Source organism: Nicotiana attenuata, chromosome 2, assembly GCF_001879085.1.
Source record: "Nicotiana attenuata strain UT chromosome 2, NIATTr2, whole genome shotgun sequence".
In the NCBI taxonomy this organism is placed as follows: Eukaryota; Viridiplantae; Streptophyta; class Magnoliopsida; order Solanales; family Solanaceae; genus Nicotiana; species Nicotiana attenuata.
In genome coordinates this window covers 74,959,336-74,977,194 of record NC_031990.1, presented here as the reverse complement: position 1 = coordinate 74,977,194, position 17,859 = coordinate 74,959,336, and the positions used below count along the sequence as shown (strand labels likewise).

Here is a 17,859-nt window from a genome sequence, read left to right as displayed (position 1 = left end):
AGCTGAGTTTCCAGTAGGGCATTCTGAGCCTTCAGCCTTCTGATTTCTTTAGTAGCAGCATTCTGAGCATTTATCAGCTGAGAAATTGTCGAAGTGCTTCCCCCAACCTTTTCTACACACTCACACTCTTCTAGAGTTATTTTGGAGAAGGTTTGCTTGCGGGTGCCTACTTTTGGATTGGCCAAAGATACCTTGTAAAACTGGAACACCTGAGTGAGGAGAAATCCGTATGGAAGCCCGTGATTGCCATCTTGAAAGTTCGCCACCTTTTGCATGTGTTCTATCATAATTGCTGGCAGATTTATCGGTGTGAACTCATCAAGAGCCTCCATTAAGATCAGATCAGACTTGGAACCTATAAACCTCCTCTCAGTACGAGGTAAAAGAACCTTATTGACCAGTTCAAAGAGAAGCTGATACACCGGAAGTAGTGCCTTTTTATGTACCCGTTCACCTTGCTGGATAGCATGCTCTTTCACAATGTCTCTCCTAAAGTTAGCTCCACAAGCACCCTTGATGAAGACATCCCTTCACATGGAACTTTGAGAACTTTCCCCAATGCTGAACCGTCAAGCACAAAGTCAACTCCATTTACCAGCACGCTTATATGGTCCCCTTGAACAGTGAAGAGAGTTGCATAGAAGTTTTGTAGCTCATCTTCATATACCTTAGGCACATCCTCTTTAAACAAATGACCTCATTGCTGGAATTCCACCATCTCCAGAACTTGCCTCATACCTGCCATCTTCGAGATTTCTGGGTCAAACATGCGACCCCACAAGACTTTCTGAGTTCTCAATCTCTCCTGCCCAAGTCCACTGTCACTTGGTATGGTATTCATTGAACCAGGTTCTCCCACAATTTCCCGCTTTCTTTTTCTAGACATTTCAACAGACTTCCCTTTCCTACTTGCAACAGCCACAATATCACCTCCAGACAAATCTTTCTCAACCACAACCTTCTTAGATTTACCACCACTCTTCACAGACGTTCCACTTTATTTTTCTGAGGGACCAAAATAGACCTACCCTCAAAGATAAGGGACAATATTGGTCAAAAACTCTAGTGGAACCCATATTATCATCAACAGAAATTCAAAAATAACCAGATTTACAAGTGGTCATTCAAAAATAGCCACAGTTTCAAAAGTAATCGGAATTTAGCCACTTTTCATGTAAAGATAAATCTGAACGAAAACACTCTTCAAAATCCGGAAAAATACTCCAGTATATTATACTGGAGTTAAATTATATTATACTGAAAATATAGTATAATATATTGGAGTTCTAATATAATATACCAGTCCAGCATAATATAGTGGAGATTGGAGCACCGGTGCTCCAATCTCCAGTATATTATACTGGAACTTTCCGCGTATTAGAGTTCCGGCATAATATGCTGGAAGTTCATACACAGGTGCACCGATCTCCAGTATATTATGCCGGAACTTTCCGTGTTGTAGCAAAATAGTACTCCCTCCCTTCCAATTTATGTGAACCTGTTTGACTGGGCACGGAGTTTAAGAAAAAAATGAAGACTTTTCGAATTTGTGGTCCTAAACAAGTCCAAATGGGCCCAGAGTATTTATGTGGTTATAAAAGCCTCTCATTAAGGGTAGAGTTGTAAGTTTAAGCTAAATTGTTACCAAATTTAGAAAGGGTTCATTCTTTTTGGAACGGACCAAAAAGGAAATAGGTTCACATAAACTGGAACGGAGGGAGTAGCTATTTTTCAATGACTTTGCAAATGCTAGCTATTATTGAATGATCAGTCCGAAAACTGGCTAGCCCGTGCTATTTTTACCTAAATTTTTTGGTTTTACTTGTCATGGATTTCTGTATGGGAGAAATTCAAAAATAGCTAGAAATAGTCACAATTTCAAAAGTCATCGAAATTTAGCCACTTTTCATGTAAAGATAAATCTGAACGAAAATACTGTTCAAAATCGAAAAATACTCCAGCATAATATACTGGAGTTCCAATATAATATACTGGAGCCATCAAAGTCTAGCATAATATGCTGGAAGTTCATACACGGGTGCACCGAACTCCAGTATATTATGCTGGACCGGTCTCTGTTGCAGTAAAATAGTGGCTATTTTTTAATGACTTGGCAAACACCGACTATTTTTGAATGACCAGTCCGAAAATTAGCTAGCACGTGCTATTTTAACCTTGTATATCTGTTTTGTAGAGGGCCACTTAACTAATTCACCCCAAATAAAAGTGAGATCTATAGGGTTTATTATCAAAAATAAAATTGAAAAATAGTACACCAGTCTCTGTACTCACACGGGCAGTTTGTGTTCCTCAGCTTAACTATTTTTTCAGTTGAAGATGCGAATCGAAAGAAAAGCGACATGACGCGGAGGAATTTCCGAAAGAGAAGTATAGCGGACGACGGGGAAGAAGATTCAGCAACTAAGGATAACGACGCGTCCGACGACGAGCAAGAAAGGAGGTGAGTTCTGTTCACTCTTCATTAGGTTTTCACTTCAATATAGTTTAGGGTTTTTCAATTTTAAGGTGTTGCGCCCAAGCAGGTTGGCTTTAGAGGAAGTGAAGTTTCTTCAAAAACAAAGAGAGAGGAAGTTAGGAATCCCAGCTGTATCCTCCTCAACAGCACAAGTTGCAGCAGGCGGCGGCGCTAGTAATAACAGTGCAGGTGGTTTGGTTAGGAAGGTGAATGATAAGGGTGAAGGAGATGTGGAGAAAGATGAGTTGGTACTGCAAGATACTTTTGCTCAGGAAACTGCCGTGTTGGAAGAAGACCCCAACATGTAATTCTCATCCCTCTCTAATGTCTATCATCGAAATGGCTGCTGAATCTTTCAACCTTCACGTGTAATCAATTACCCTAATGTTGTTGAATGCCTGTGGTCAGTGGTTGATGTTGCTGCTAAGAATTTTAAGAAGAATTAAGCTAAATAGCCGCCCACCCACCCAACTAAAAACAGCTGGTGGATGTTAGTGTGTGTGTAATCTTGTATAATCAGTATGTGTATATGTGTGTGTGTGTGTGTAATCTTGTATAATCAGTATGTGTATAATTAATATAGGAAGAATTACAAGAAAATACACATGACACACCATAACAAAAAATGGCCCATGTTGTTAAGTTTTACCCAACCTAGCCCATATTGTACATATTTTGAAAGCACTAGCAAATTCAAAACTTGTGTTCTTACAATCATTGCTTCTAAAAGCTATGGAGTTAAATATGTGTTCTAACAACCATTGCTTTCACTCTCTCTTCTTCTCACATCTTCTACATATGCTTCAAAGGGCCGTCCGCCATTGCTGCTTCTTACCCTGTGTCACCTGGTAGCAATGTAAGAAAATTAAAGAGTAGAAGTCCACCATTGAAGGCCATTCAAAGCTTTGCTTTCGAAAATAAGAGTTTTTTTGAGTTTGTTAGTTGTTTGGATTGGGTGTTGTTCCAATTAATTGAAAATATCAAAAGGAGTTCAAAATTTAAATTTTGAAGTGATTTGAAGTAGATTTGAGTAAAATTTTAGAAAAGACGCAAGGAAGAAGACGAAATCAGTTTTTTGTATAATTATGTATAATCTTGTATAATAGTGTATATGAGTGTATAAACACATCTTATACACTATTTTACACTTTTATACACCTTTATACAAGTGTCTGTAGACGAACTTCTTCCACGATTTTCAATTGCAATTCTTGGTCAAAACCAGTCCAAATCTCCATTAAATGACTTCAAATTTTGTAGACAACCTCCTTATACTATTTCTAACAAGTCTAAATAACACCCACTCCAAATTTCTCACAAAATCAAATTCGAAATTTAAACCCACATGTTTAAGCTTGTTAAAAATTTAATTTTCACCATTCCAATAGATTTGATTTGTTGAACTAATATTTGAGTCACAGTTACTGATTCGAAAATTAACTTAAAAGCTTGAGCAATCTTTTTTTAAAATTAAATAGTAATTTCTAGAACCTACTGGAGTTGGATGTTGAATCCTAGCCTATTATTTTTGGGCTAGTCGGTTGTAAATTGAAATATGGGTTATAAAATTGAAAAGCAGAGAGCTCAGTTGTTGTTATGTGAAATTTTCCCATTAATATATGATCTATGTATACCAGCTAAGAAAAGTAGACAGTGAATCTGCCCAGCTATTTGTGTAAATATCCCGAATTTTAAAAGTATAGCTAGTTTAGGCTAAGAATTTTAAAGGTTAAACCCATTAAGTAAAATCTTGGATCCACCTCTGCCTATGGCGTTGCATTAGATTGATTCTTTCCTCTTTGTAGTTTTTTAATTTCTTCCAAACAACTGTTGCCTTCATCTTAATACGACTTAGGCAGTAACTATCTCTGTAAGCAGTATATGGTAGTGCGGTGAACTATTCTTGCTTAGCAATTGGAATCTGTCATCTCCTTTGCATATGGAGCCTAAAATGATACTATTAGACTAGAGATATCAGGAAATATCTTAATATTTTTGCTATTCAAATTCCTTGCCATGGTTACTACCAGGTGAGTGCAGCATTATTAGAGGTGTAATTGAAGGTAAAGTAGGTACCACTTTTGAGTTTTTATCATTAGTAAATACATGCTTTGGTGATCTATGCAGTGACGTTGATAAACGCCCTGCAAAGGCCGTATCTTTGCTCGGAACAGTGGAAGAAGATTGACTCCCTAGTTTACCTGTGTTTCAGATCACTGCCCTTTGCGTAACCCCTTTGTTTACTCCCTTTGTTTTTTCTAGTGGACGAAACCCTCTTAGAATATCACATTTTGGGAGAGATATCCTAGCTTCTCCATTACACTCATTAATGCTTGGAAGGTGTGGTCACTGGTAAATCCACTCAGCAATTGTTGCAAAAAGCAGCAATAGCGCAAAGCAGATCTCAAAAGTTCTAATAAGATACATATTGGTCATGTGCCTACCAAGTCCAACAACTTAAGCAGCAATTATATGTAATTCAGAACTAAGTCCTCTCATTCATAGCAACTTTTCTTTTGATACAACAGCAAAAGGAGATTAAATGCATGGAATGCTGATACAACATTTTTCTTTCGAAAGTTGGCGCATCATCAGTGTTGTCAAAGCCTCGATTAAGCCATGAAGTTAGGTGCAAAACAGGTTAAGAGCTTCGCCTTACTTAGGTTGCGGTTCAGTTCATGCACCAAGGCAATAAGGAGTTTGTCTCAACCCATAGGCTTTGTCTTGAAGATGGGAACAATAACAATTATTATGTCACTTAATTTTGCAGTTCCTTTATCATATAATTGCTGTTGTGTTCAGAATTCACCTGCGCCTTTTTTCATTCATGCCTACGCGTTATTCGCGCTTTGCACTTTATGCCCTGAAAACATCAGTGATATTTTTTCTTGGCTACATGCTGTGATAACACTGCTCAGCATAGAGCTTAAAACAACCTTATTAGCTGCCATTCTCTTGAAGTTAAAGAAAGTTTTGCGAGGAGCCGAAATTGGACATTCTCTCTTATTTCAGTGGTGATATTCATCATTTTTTTGACATAGTAATTATTTTATTGTTTGAAAAAGGGAATTATCTGCATGTAACATGTATACAAAAGGTACAGAGTCTGCTTATAAAAAAACAATTGGTAGAGAGTCTTGTACAGAAACATGGTTTTACTTAAAAAGCTCCAGGTTCTCCAAAAATGTAGAAAATAACGTTATCAATTGCCTTTCTTAGTCACACAAACTACTAGTTGATGCCTTGGTTTACTTGTCTGAAGAATATATAATCATAATGTGTCCTGTAAGGCAAGACAAAGCTTACAGTCATCCTATTGGTAGCTGACAAATTAGGTGTTTTTGGGCCGTTATGGTGCTTAGTTTTTTTATGAAGTGGTGTATTAATAACAAAAGCATCCAGAAGATACATGAATTACAAAAAAAGGAGATATCAGCTCCAGGGGAAGACAAAAACCTATCACTATATTATGGAGCTGATAAAATCCAAAAGGTGATCAGGGTTATACACTGGGGTATGATTAACCAACAAAACAATAAACCCAAAGGAGATATCTGTCCATATGCACCATAACTCATTTTCTAGCTGAAATATGAGGAAGCACTTGGGTTTAGTCATTAGTGGGGTTGAAGTTCTGGAATTTGGTTTCCATATGCTGGATAAAACACTTAAAATTTTGTGAAAAGAAGGAACATATTCAACAAATTACAGTACAAATTTCAGACCATGTCGGACTTTAATGTGAACATAACCTGTTTACTCTAAGTTCTTTGTGGGGTTGGGGAAGCTGGAGACTTGTTTATGAGTTTTTAATGGTGGGACTTGGTTATGAAATAGACTTGGGTGAGAAAATGGCGGAATCATATTTTAGAATGGCAGACACATTTGAAAAAAGGAAGCTGTAGGAATACTACCTAGAATTACGTTCAAATAACTATATGGTGTCGGGGTGTATAGACCCGGTTTGAGCCGAGAATTAGATGTTAAAGAAAATGGCGGAATGATATTTTAGAATAGCAGACACATTTGGGAAAAGGAAGCTGTAGGAATACTACCTAGAATAACGTTCAAATAACTATATGGTGTCGGGGTGTATAGAACCGGTTTGAGCAGAGAATTAGATGTTAAACCATCACTCCTCTCGCTTGTATTGAAGCTACAGATAAGCCTAATAAGCTTCTAGTTTCCCTGTTGTTAGGAGGATTTTCAATAAACAATTAAGAAATCTATTACTCGACTTCTAAAACCAGTCAGAATCGAAGCAAGGAAGACAAAAAATATTAGTGCATTAGGATCTCATGTACTGGATTAGTAGAAGCTTACTGTAAATTAGTTAGTTGTCACACATATATGTCACGCCAAATACAAGTTTCTGACTATTCCAGTTTTTGGGTTTGCCACCAATCTAATATCAGAACAAGAAGATATGTTCCAAGTGTGGCCTATGGAATGGAGGAGGTTTCCCATTCTTGCTACTGTGTTCAGCAATCATTTGGAAGTTGTTATATCAACAGAAAGTGGTGAATGCTCAGCTGCTTGGAGATGGCTTGCCAAAGAGAAAGTTGCACCAATACATTACTAAGTGACCAGCGTTCTAGATCCACTGCCCTTGATTATATCAATCTTTATATTTTCTGTTTCTTTTACGTAATGTGCGTCACATGTGTATGCGGAGATCTATCAAAAATAAAATAGGTTCAAGAAGAGTATTTGAATGTTGTACATCTACTAGAGATTATTCATTCTAAACTAGGTTTTTAGAGGAATCTAATCCTTTTATCGGTCCTGAAAATTTGATCATCTACATGTTTTAGCAATATATGTTTACTGCTTTCTTCCTTTTCTGCATTAAAATTTGGCAGGGTGAGATACATTGAGCAAGAGTTGGCCAAAAAAAGAGGCAAGAACGTTGATGTAGCTGATCAAGTTGAAAATGAAGTGAAACGTGCTGAGGATGAACTTTACAAAATTCCGGAGCATCTTAAAGTGAGTATAGTAGATTTTTAATAATTCTTGGCCCCATCAAAATTGCAAAGGAAATAGAAAAAGAAAAAGAAAACAGATTTTCTCCTGCCTTTTTGTTGGCCTAGTATAGTTATGTTACTGCCTAAGATAACTATATTTGCTTTTATCTATACAATAGAACCTATATTTGCTTCACTATTGATTTTTATTAGGTTCATTTTATCTCCATTTATGTTCATGTATTCATCTGGATCCGACTATTTAATATTGCAGTTTGAATATACTCCATTTATGCCTCGTTTTCCGTTACAAATTTACAATCATGTTGCCATTTGGATTTAATAATCTGGCTTTTGCTGTAGTCACATAGTTGGCACACACAAAAGGCTGATATTTGGTAGACCATTACCAGTATTTCTATTTTTGATAATAGTAATGGTTTTATTGATTACAAAGAGCAGAACCCTCATTGTCAGAGTATCACACCTTCTGTTTGTTGTGGACACTCTTGTTTTTTTATGTAGAGGCAATAGATCTAAAATATGTAACTATGTGGTTCCAACTCTTCCAGGCTGTCTAGTGACTAAGGATCAATTTTAAAGAAGGGGAAAATACATAAATTGCACCCTGAACTTTGTCCCGAAAAGTTACATGCACACTCTAACTTTGTGAGCTTCCCTTTTACCCCTCAATTCTTGTTCAGAGTATAACTAATACCCCCTAAGAGAGGTGATGTGTAAAAGAAAGTGTTTCCACCCTCCTATACGAGTGTGAGAAGCAAAAGAAAAGAAAGTTAAAAACCAGTTAAATTGTACAAATGGCATTTTCTAATAGGAGTTATTCAATTAATTACACTTAATTCGTTGTGGGCCCTCCTTTCTTTTACTTTATAAATTTCTTATTTTTTCATTTTCTTTTTTCTCTTTCTCTTTCTTTCTTTTCTCCGGACATGGAAACCTCCACCAGCTTGTATTGCGATATCCAAATAGCAAGAAGTTCTTTTTGCTGTTTTCATCTCTTGGATACAGAAGAGCTACATAGAGGGCTGCTATGAAGCGGAAAAAATCTTAATTTTAAGAATATAAATAAAAAGTGAAAGCAGTTACTGTTGATAACAACTATGTGAAGATTTATGGAAATCCAGGAGCTAAGGGGCAGAAATGAGTTACTGTGATGTAGCAATTTACTGCTAGTTAGCATAGTTCAGTCTGAATATAGCGCCTCCTCTAGCAGTCCTTTTGGATTTGGGGTTCAGAATTATTGTTAATTAGAGTTAATTTTCCTCCTCTCCCCAGACCCCACTTGTGGGATCCCATTGGGTTGTTGTTGTTGTTGTTGTTGTTGTTGTAGTGTTAATTTTCATCGTTAGTTTTCCAGTTGTTTTAGCACAGTCACATTTTGGTATTTTATTTCCTTTTAAGGAATTTTATATCAAGAGTGTTAAATTGTTTAGAATTAGGCTAAATCTCATGTTTATCCCCGCAGTTCCTGTTTTTCTGTGCCACTCTTCAATCAATCAACAATCAACGAAATTTGCTGCAACCCCAAATTAGTTGGGACCAGCTTTGTGAATCCTCTATAGCTTTTCCGCTCTATCCGGCGCTCTTCTTTTGTTATTTAATTCTGTATTCATGAACTGGCCTTTCTTCCCCTCTCAGGTGAAAAGGAGGAATTCGGAGGAGAGCTCCACCCAGTGGACTACTGGAATAGCTGAAATACAGCTCCCTATAGAGTATGCACGTTTTTCTTATGGTGAAAAACATGGGTTTTATTTATACAGTTTTTGGTTACTGATCAAATGTCTATTAACCTTTATTTTGAAAAAGGCTTGCTAGGAGAAAAGTTTTCCCAAGATGAATTTGAAAATATTCTCGCATATTGTTTTAAACAGTGAAAAACCTCTCATATGTCACTCTATTCATTTTGAAACATTTGAGCATGGAACGGACCAGCCAAATTCGGAAGTTGAGCTCTGTAGCTAATTTTTTGATGTTTCGTTTTCACAATTTACTGGTCTAAGGTACAAATTGAAGAATATCGAGGAGACAGAGGCTGCTAAAAAGCTCCTACAGGAGAAGAGGCTAATGGGAAAAGCCAGAACTGAATCTAGCATCCCCTCAAGTTACTCTGCAGACTATTTCCAACGTGGCAAGGATTATGCTGAAAAACTCCGGAGAGGTAGGTTGCGATTGCTTCTCCCGACTAGCTTACTGAGTTGTCTGATGATAAAAGTTCCTTTTGTATGAAACTTCAAACCTAGATTGGACAACCTTTGAATAATTTGGGAGAATAATTGTATTCACAGTTATCTTCACTTCCTAGTTCCATGCATTTTTTCCTTAACAGTTGTACAAATCATCAGCACAAAGGCTGTGCTCTTGGCCAATTTACAGATTCCTTTAGAGTGCAAAAACATGTCCTTGTTCTTCTTTACATCATCATGATGTCTATGATGTCTAGTATGGATTCATCATTATTTACATAATTTTCTTTGCACCAAAAGTGAAAAAGCAGTGTACAATTCATCTTTATCCTCTGAATGGAACTGCATCTATCTTCAAAGCACATATCATTCCTTTCTTCCAGACTATCCACCAAATGCAAGCTGGGATCAAGTTCCACCAATTCCTCTGTCTTACATTGTCTCCCAGAATATGCCAGCACCTCAAAAGCTCAACTATGAACTTTGGCGTAGTCCACCTGAGTCCAACCTTGCCGAGAAATAGTAGCCGCAGTTGTGTAGGGACTCCAAAATACAAAAATACAAAAAAAAAAAAAAAGAAAGAAAGAAAGAAGGAAGATGGCTATCATTCTCTGACTCTGCATAGCATAATTAGCGCCTGGAACTCATCTGAACTCCTCTATTCTTTATGTTTTCCTGGGTTAAGCAAGCACCACCTAGCCATCAACCAGACAAAACAAACTATTTTGAAAGGAGCCTTGATTCCAGATCTGCTTCCAAGGTCAGTTGTTGCCCACCTGACTGTTTCCTGAGAGTAAGGAATAAGCTGACTTCATTGTAAAAACCTTACTGTTGTTCCGTGTCCTAGTTCCATGACTTCCAGAGTTCCAGTCTATGAGAACCACTGCATGCCGTAACATATGTTGGCCCCTGTTACAGGATACCACAAATACCATCAATTTTATCTAATTCAAGACCAACCGTCACCCTATGATACCCATTTCTGTTGAATTTTACCTTCATGCTACTGGGGTTGATGACATATTTGACCTCAATGCCGTTGTTAGAGCCTACAAATCTCATGCTTCTGGGGAGAAGAGGACATCTAATATTTTCTGTCATCTTCCCCACTATTTATGTCAGCTTTTCAAATCTTGATACCCATCGACCAATAAATCATTTGAAGAGTATCTGGTCTTTGCACTATAAGCTCGTATATTGGGTTTAATTTTTCCCTTTGGGCCAAGGTTAGCCTTGGAATTGCTTGCAACTTTATAAATGCTTGTTTTTTATTCCTCATAGTTTCCTTTATCACTAATGATGCAAAATGTGTCTTTAACAGAACATCCTGATTTGTACAAGGATAAGACTAAAGATACTGGAAATCCAGAATCCAAACCCCTTGATTCAAGTTCAGATGTAGGCGTCAAAAGGCAAGCTGCAACAGATCAATTCATGCTTGAACGCTTTCGGAAAAGGGACCGTCATCGGGTGATGCGTAGATAGTGCATGAACACGGTTCTCCCACATGACGGAGTCGTTCCTCAGTGGAAAGTACAGTTATCCAGCTTCCTTTGCTGTCTGTGAAGGCATAAGCTTTGTTTGACGTGGAATTAGCTCTTATTCCAACTTTACCAACACCATTTTGATTTTTGGTAATACCAATCCATTTTTTATGCAGATTGATTTCCCTACAACTAGAATATGACATTCTCTTAAAGACAAAAATATCCTTTGCAATTGGCAGTGGCAGTTTACTTTTGTTTTTCATTTTTCATTTTGTATGAATAGTTTTAATACAAAATAAAAAATGATTATTAAGAGATGACAAAATTGATTTAATCCAACGTGATGATCACGACTCACGAGTGCCAGTAGTCTTATGTAAAACGGAAGAGGGTCATATATATGTACTATCAAAAATAGTTTAAATATATCCTTTTGTATATTTGGTCATTTCAAACCCAACTGTTATACTATGGAACAAATATATATTATTTTAGATGGAATGCTACGTGGCTGCACCAGATTAAATCGACCCATTCCATTTTTTTAAACCCGATTCATTTCAAGAAAACCATTACCTGACCCAAAATAAAAAGTCCAGTCATGTAGTTCAAGCAACACATCGCAAAAGACCAAAATTGGTGTAGAATTCATACTAGTTTACTTTTAAATATGTCTTTTTCAACCATCTAAATCTATGGGCTTGGGATTTATGGCAGTATTCATAAGAACTTTTCTGCCTTTAACCTAGAGCATCAGAATTTGCTAAGCATTTATCGATTGATACCTCAGCTTTCACGCAAAAAAATACAATCAGAAAGATCCCTTAAATGAAAAATCAAAGAAATAGAGCTTCACGAGGATGAACATCGCATCCCAATTCTAAAAGAGCCCTTTTTATTCAGTGGAAAAAAAAATATATAAAGGTGATCAGTGTACCAAGTAAAAAAATCTCCCCCTAATTATACAAGTTCACTTATTAGTGACAAACATAAGAAACAAAGGACGAGGCAGCAGTGTAGGGTCACAAGTCGTCGGAGGTTCGCCAGAGCTGTAAAAAAATGGATGGTCGGAGTTTTAACTCTCTCTTTCGTCTCTGGATGTGATAAATAAAATAAAATAAAATATGAGAATATAAAATAATGACTCGCCGGAAAAATATATTCATGGTCAGATCTAGTAAAATCCCGACCCAAAACTTTTAGATCATTGACCTCTTGTATATATTTCTCCAAATCTGTGTATAAATATATGTGTAGGTATAGAGAAAGGGGAAGAGAAAATGCAAGGTGACAAATCTGAAGATTCTCCATCGTTTCTGGCGAGTTCGCCGATGAAAATTTCGGCCATGGTTATAATAATGAAAAGGAAAAGAGGAGAGAGAGATTAGAGAAGCAATGGGGGTGGACTTTGGGTCGGGCAATGGTTTTTTCGAAGTGAATCAGGATGGGTCGATTTAACCTGATGCAGCCACGTGACATTCCGTCTAAAATAAGGATATATTTGTTCCATAGTATAACAGTGGGGTCCGAAATGACCAAATAGTATAACGAAGATATATTTAAACTATTTTTGATAGTATAGGATATTTGACCCTTTTTCGTATATAAAAAGGGAAATTCTAAGAGAAATATATATTTTTAGCCGCTCCTAAAAATAATAACTAACTACAACAACAAACTCAATGTATTCCCATAAATGGAGTCTGGGGAGGGTAGTGTGTACGCAGACCTTAGCTCTACAGGCCTACCTTATAGAGATAGAGAGGCCGTTTCCGATAGACCCTCGGCTCAAGGAACAATGGAGATAAAGCAACAAGTAGCAAGCAATCGTAACAACACTAAAAATAATAACGGATAAATATATATTTTTTGTACGTATATATATTATATACATATAATATGTATATTTTGTACACTTTGGCTAGTGAATACGGTTAGTTTGATACTTGATTGACATGCCAATTTTGTATTTGGCCCAAATTCTAATGATCATTGTTCCAGGAATTGTCTAACTGTTTTAGCATGTTATCACTGACTAATACTTCCATTGGAGAATTCTTGACCACTTTTTATATTTTTTTACTGTTTTTCTTAAATGGAAAGTCCTATTATGCTCTTTGCAAAATATATAAAAATCAAGGAATACATATGATGCATCTCGAGGAATCTTCCATTGTTGATATGCAAGAAAGCATGAAGCATCCTTCTCAAAAAGAGAGCATGAACCATCAAAGAATCGATAGGCAAATGAACTGAAAGAATCGGTACACATCAGTCGATGTTGAACTCAGTTTGCAAGAATAAACAAACATAAATTACACATCCCTACGTGAGCTATCTTTTATCGATGACTTTTCATTTTACAGTCAGAGGTGGATATAGTCTTTCAGGCTACGGGTTCATCTGAATCTATAAGCTCAATTGATCGATGACTTGTCATTTTACGGTTAGAGGTGCATATAGCTTTTTGACTACACGTTCATCTAAACCTATAACTTTTGACACAAAGTATATATATGTATGTAAAAACCTATTAAAATCTCAATAAAGATTAGATTTGAACCCATAACTTTAACGGTATAATTAACTCAATGCAAAGCTGAACCCATTAAATTTCAATCCTGAATCCGCCTCTATTTACAGTTTGCTTAATGAACAAGCAATAAGTACTCTTAGATTTTATATAAATAAGTTTGAAAGGCGATTGATAAAACGTAAAATATTAAAGTATGATGGAATTAGTGAACATTGTGGAAACGAAGAAGGATAATGTATCCATGCAAATTTCATTAAAAATCATGCACAAAATACCAAACACTCATAATATCGAGTAACGATATTACTCGATAGTTAAGAATTTAATGTAGTTGTTATCTGTTAAATCATTACTATCGATCTATGCATTCAATCTATTTGAAATTTGCTAAATAGAGTTCCTCGAAAGGCTTTTGGAGATGCTCCTATTGAGTTATGAATGAAAAGGAAACATAGTTATGACATCTACGTCTTAGAGGTTACTGGTCAAACGCGTAATTCCAAAAACAACAAAAAAAAAAAAGAACTTAGATTCTCGAGTAATTAATAATTCTTTTGTAGGTAAGCAAAGAAATTCAAAGGGCATAAAATATAGATCTTACTTTCCTAATCAAGGCTAATTGTTTATTTATTTATAAAAATTGGAAAGGCTAGATTAATTGAGAGTATGGATAATATTGTAATAAAAACATATAGGAATACTTTATTGCAAGTCTAAATTTAATAGGAGCACAAAAATTATGCTCATTTAAAATGGGGTAGGCTATTCCCTTCATTTTTTGCCTAATTAGAAGAAGCATCACATGATTGGACAGTTGTCACGCTGCCAGAGCAGGAATCCTTCAATGAAGTTTGGGATAGTGAGGAGTTAAGATGAGTATCTGCAATTATATATCTAACCAACTAAACATCTACATAAAATGATATAATTAATCACCATAATCAATTGTAGTTTCATTATTAATGAACTGAGCTTGAGCCCAAATGCATCCTTTGATTAGGCTCACTACACTATGTCATGGCACCCCGACATGTTCCAAACATTTAGTCTAGTCGGAATTTGAGATTCTTTAAAAATACTATATTTTAAAAGAAATTAATATAACTTAATTTTTTAATTGGTTTCTCGAACTATATTTGTAATGAGTTACAAGATGCTGCTTAATTTAGAGTAAAATATTTTCCTTTTCTTCGACCAGGAGAAAAAAATCATCTGGTAATTCATAAAAAAGATGCAGGGCATCTCTAAAAAATTTCTAATATTTTTATATGAATTTTACTTATACCCACGGTTAGTATAAAAGTATAGAAAAACCCCTTTGATGTTAAAATAAAAGAAATAAAACGCTGGGGACCAAATTGAAAATTGGCAAAAAACCAAGGAACCAAAAATGGAATATTCAGTCAGATTGCGCGTAAAACTGAGGTAGAGGATGGGACTCAACTAACCCTTATTGGTTAGGTCGTTGAGACGCTAGTAAAAAAGATGGATAAAGTTGTCGGAATTGGAATTACTTGTTCAAACTCGAAACGTTTTTCTATAGGTCCACCAATTCTTCCTCCTCCACAAGATCTGCCTGTTTACGTCTTCTTTCTTCTGGGCTTAACACTGCTGATTCAAACCTCACTCTCAACTCCAAATTTACTACTAGTACCCATAACTGCCCGCTGTTTATGTACGACTAGTTGTTAGTTTCGTATCCAATTGGTCCGTTTTTCAGTGTAATTTGTGATCACGCTTTGTGCATTTGGTCAAAGGGGCTTGTGAAATGCGATCCATGTCGATACCTAAGGAGCCAGAGCAAGTGATGAAACAGAGAGATGGATCCGTTTTGGGAAAGAAGACAATTCTCAAAAGTGACCATTTCCCTGGCTGCCAGAACAGACGCTTATCCCCTCATATCGACGGTGCTCCTAATTATCGCAAGGTTTTTCCTAATTAGCACTTCTAATTTTCATTTTTCTTACTGCTTGCTGTGCCACATGCACTTTACTGTTTATTGTATGATACCTTTTTCCATTTTGGATGTTCTAGACTATTTGACTTAAATTTTTTCTATCAGATTAACTTTCCTATTATTATGATCATATTTTCTTTTATTACTACTTATTTAATGCCCAAGTCAAACTCTCTATCCAGCCAGATGGCGTAAATGTTTTTCCTAATCTCTTTGACTGTACAAAGTTTCCTAAGTTTGATATTCCTTTTTTTGGTGCATTTTATTGATCATAACTGTAAAAAAGTAATGCTAGTTGGCTGGGGCAGATGCTGTGTGTCTCGTATGGGTTCATATGAACCCAATAACTTTGGCTCGGACCACTAAATAACGACAAATAATAGATTTCAAACCCAATAATTAAATCAATGAGCTGTGGTGGAATCCCGAATTACTCGAATCCATAAAGTTCAAAACCTGATTCCGCCGCTGCTAGTTGGACCTCTTTGCGGATGAGTTAAACACATCTCTCTTGATTCACTAAACCCCTCTAAATTCCTCAATGGTTTCACTTTGGTCATATTGCATACAGCTGTTGATGAATTATTGTAAGATTAAGCAAAGTGCAATATTACATAACTACATGTAAAAGTTAACTTAATAGCTAATTATTCAGCTTGTTTATTTATTCCTTTTATCTTTTTTTTTCGTGACTGGTGTTTGGTTGAAAAAAGTGTACCGCATTCTCCTATTCATCCAATACTAACGGATGTTAGAAAGTTGAAATTGAGGGGTTGCATAATTCCAGATGTTTACATCTCCTGTTTATATTCTTTTTTAGTTCTTTCTCTTTAGATAGGTAAAGGTTATATATTTGCATTGTCAGTGTATAAATTTTTTACACCATCAGGTTAAGTTCACTTAGAACAATAGGTAAATCTTCATAGCAAGCCTGATATGGTACCTGGAAAATAGAAGAGTAACCTGTTATAACCGATTAAATTGACCTGATGGTGTAACATTATTCGTCATTGTCAATGTATATAACTTAAATCCATATTAGAATCATCATCTGTGCCCCGCGAGCAAGTGTTAAGTAGCTTGTAAGTCCCTTCTATATCTCATGACAAAGCAGAAGGTCTAGAATTCCACTCTTTTTAGGTGAATGTTGTGGAAGCAGCAGAAGATATTGATGGCCAACAAGTTCAGAATGGAAACATTCTTACCAATGAAATATACCATGTGATTTAAGTGAATTGGCCTATAACTGTTACTATGCATATTGACCTCAGGATTGTGACTATGATGTATTAGTTACATTGTGCATGATTTCTTGGAGAAACTTTTGTGCAGTTGGAGCGGAAAAAGCTAAGAGAAAGAAGGATAAGGAAAATCATATAGATCATTATAACGTGAAGAAATAGAGGAGCTTCTGGAGAATTCAGAATATATTGTCTCAAACGAAAGATATATTATTATCTTTTTGTTACCTTTGGAAGACATAGGATATTGACTTGTATAGCTAGTTGGATGACTCTTCTTGAGAACGATACTCTTGTATTGCTACAGTGGAAAGACTGATGGTTGCAATAGAGAGGAAGAATATATAATATATGGTATAAAAAATGACGATTAATGGGGGCCATATTCTTGAACTTCATACTAATGTCCAACTTGTTTAAGCTATTGTTAATCCACATTATATAGCATTGTTGTTTTGGCGGGCAATCAAAGCAACTGTTATACTCATGGTCATGGGCATCAAAGTGATTCCTTTGCATTTGCTATGGTTTATATCGTATAGCTCTTGGATGGTTATGTTGGTCATTTAATGTGTTGCACTCCCTGACTAAACTATTCTCTTTAGGCCGGCTCTTCGCATGTTCATGGTGTTGCTATTCCAACGGTTGAAGGTATTCAAAATGTTCTCGACCATATTGGAGCTCAACTGAGTGGGAAGAAAACTCACTTTCTCTGGATTAATCTCCGTGAGGAACCGGTAATAGTGCTTCATTACTTTTGGTATATGCATGTCACTGAATTTCTTCTGCACTTCAGTTTTATTGTAATGCTTTCCTATAAATGGCTATTATTTCATCAATAACTGCAGTACAGTTTTGTAAACAAATTTCTAGGACTTCTAATAGATTCTTTTGATGAATTAATCATAGTGAGTAATCTTGTAGACATTGTTTGCATGATGTGTTGCACCCTTTTTTTTTTTTTTTGGTTTTTTATGATGCGTTGCACCTTTAA

General features: G+C 36.0%; 2 protein-coding genes across 2 annotated transcripts in view; both read left to right on the top strand.

Annotated features, from left to right (window-relative positions):
• On the top strand, positions 2,233 to 11,393 carry LOC109212827 (uncharacterized protein C9orf78). The gene is made up of 6 exons (XM_019376515.1): positions 2,233 to 2,461; positions 2,544 to 2,780; positions 7,339 to 7,462; positions 9,100 to 9,173; positions 9,462 to 9,619; positions 10,966 to 11,393. Exons 1-6 carry the CDS (start codon positions 2,361 to 2,363, stop codon positions 11,127 to 11,129), a joined length of 858 nt encoding a protein of 285 aa, XP_019232060.1. The 5' UTR covers positions 2,233 to 2,360; the 3' UTR covers positions 11,130 to 11,393.
• Positions 15,080 to 17,859, top strand: part of LOC109212809 (paladin) — a 40,671-nt gene continuing 37,891 nt past the window's right edge. Inside the window, exons 1-2 of the mRNA XM_019376496.1 lie at positions 15,080 to 15,594; positions 17,471 to 17,602. Coding sequence (XP_019232041.1) covers positions 15,436 to 15,594; positions 17,471 to 17,602 — 291 coding nt within the window. The 5' untranslated portion in view covers positions 15,080 to 15,435. The remainder of the gene's footprint in view (positions 15,595 to 17,470; positions 17,603 to 17,859) is intronic.

Bases quoted from the DNA above. Each gene is read 5' to 3' on its own strand.
- LOC109212827 (XM_019376515.1), top strand. From the start codon at position 2,361: ATGACGCGGAGGAATTTCCGAAAGAGAAGTATAGCGGACGACGGGGAA. The intron at 7,463-9,099 runs GTGAGTATAGTA...TTCCCCTCTCAG, and splicing joins AAATTCCGGAGCATCTTAAA to GTGAAAAGGAGGAATTCGGA. The intron at 9,620-10,965 runs GTAGGTTGCGAT...TGTCTTTAACAG, and splicing joins TGCTGAAAAACTCCGGAGAG to AACATCCTGATTTGTACAAG.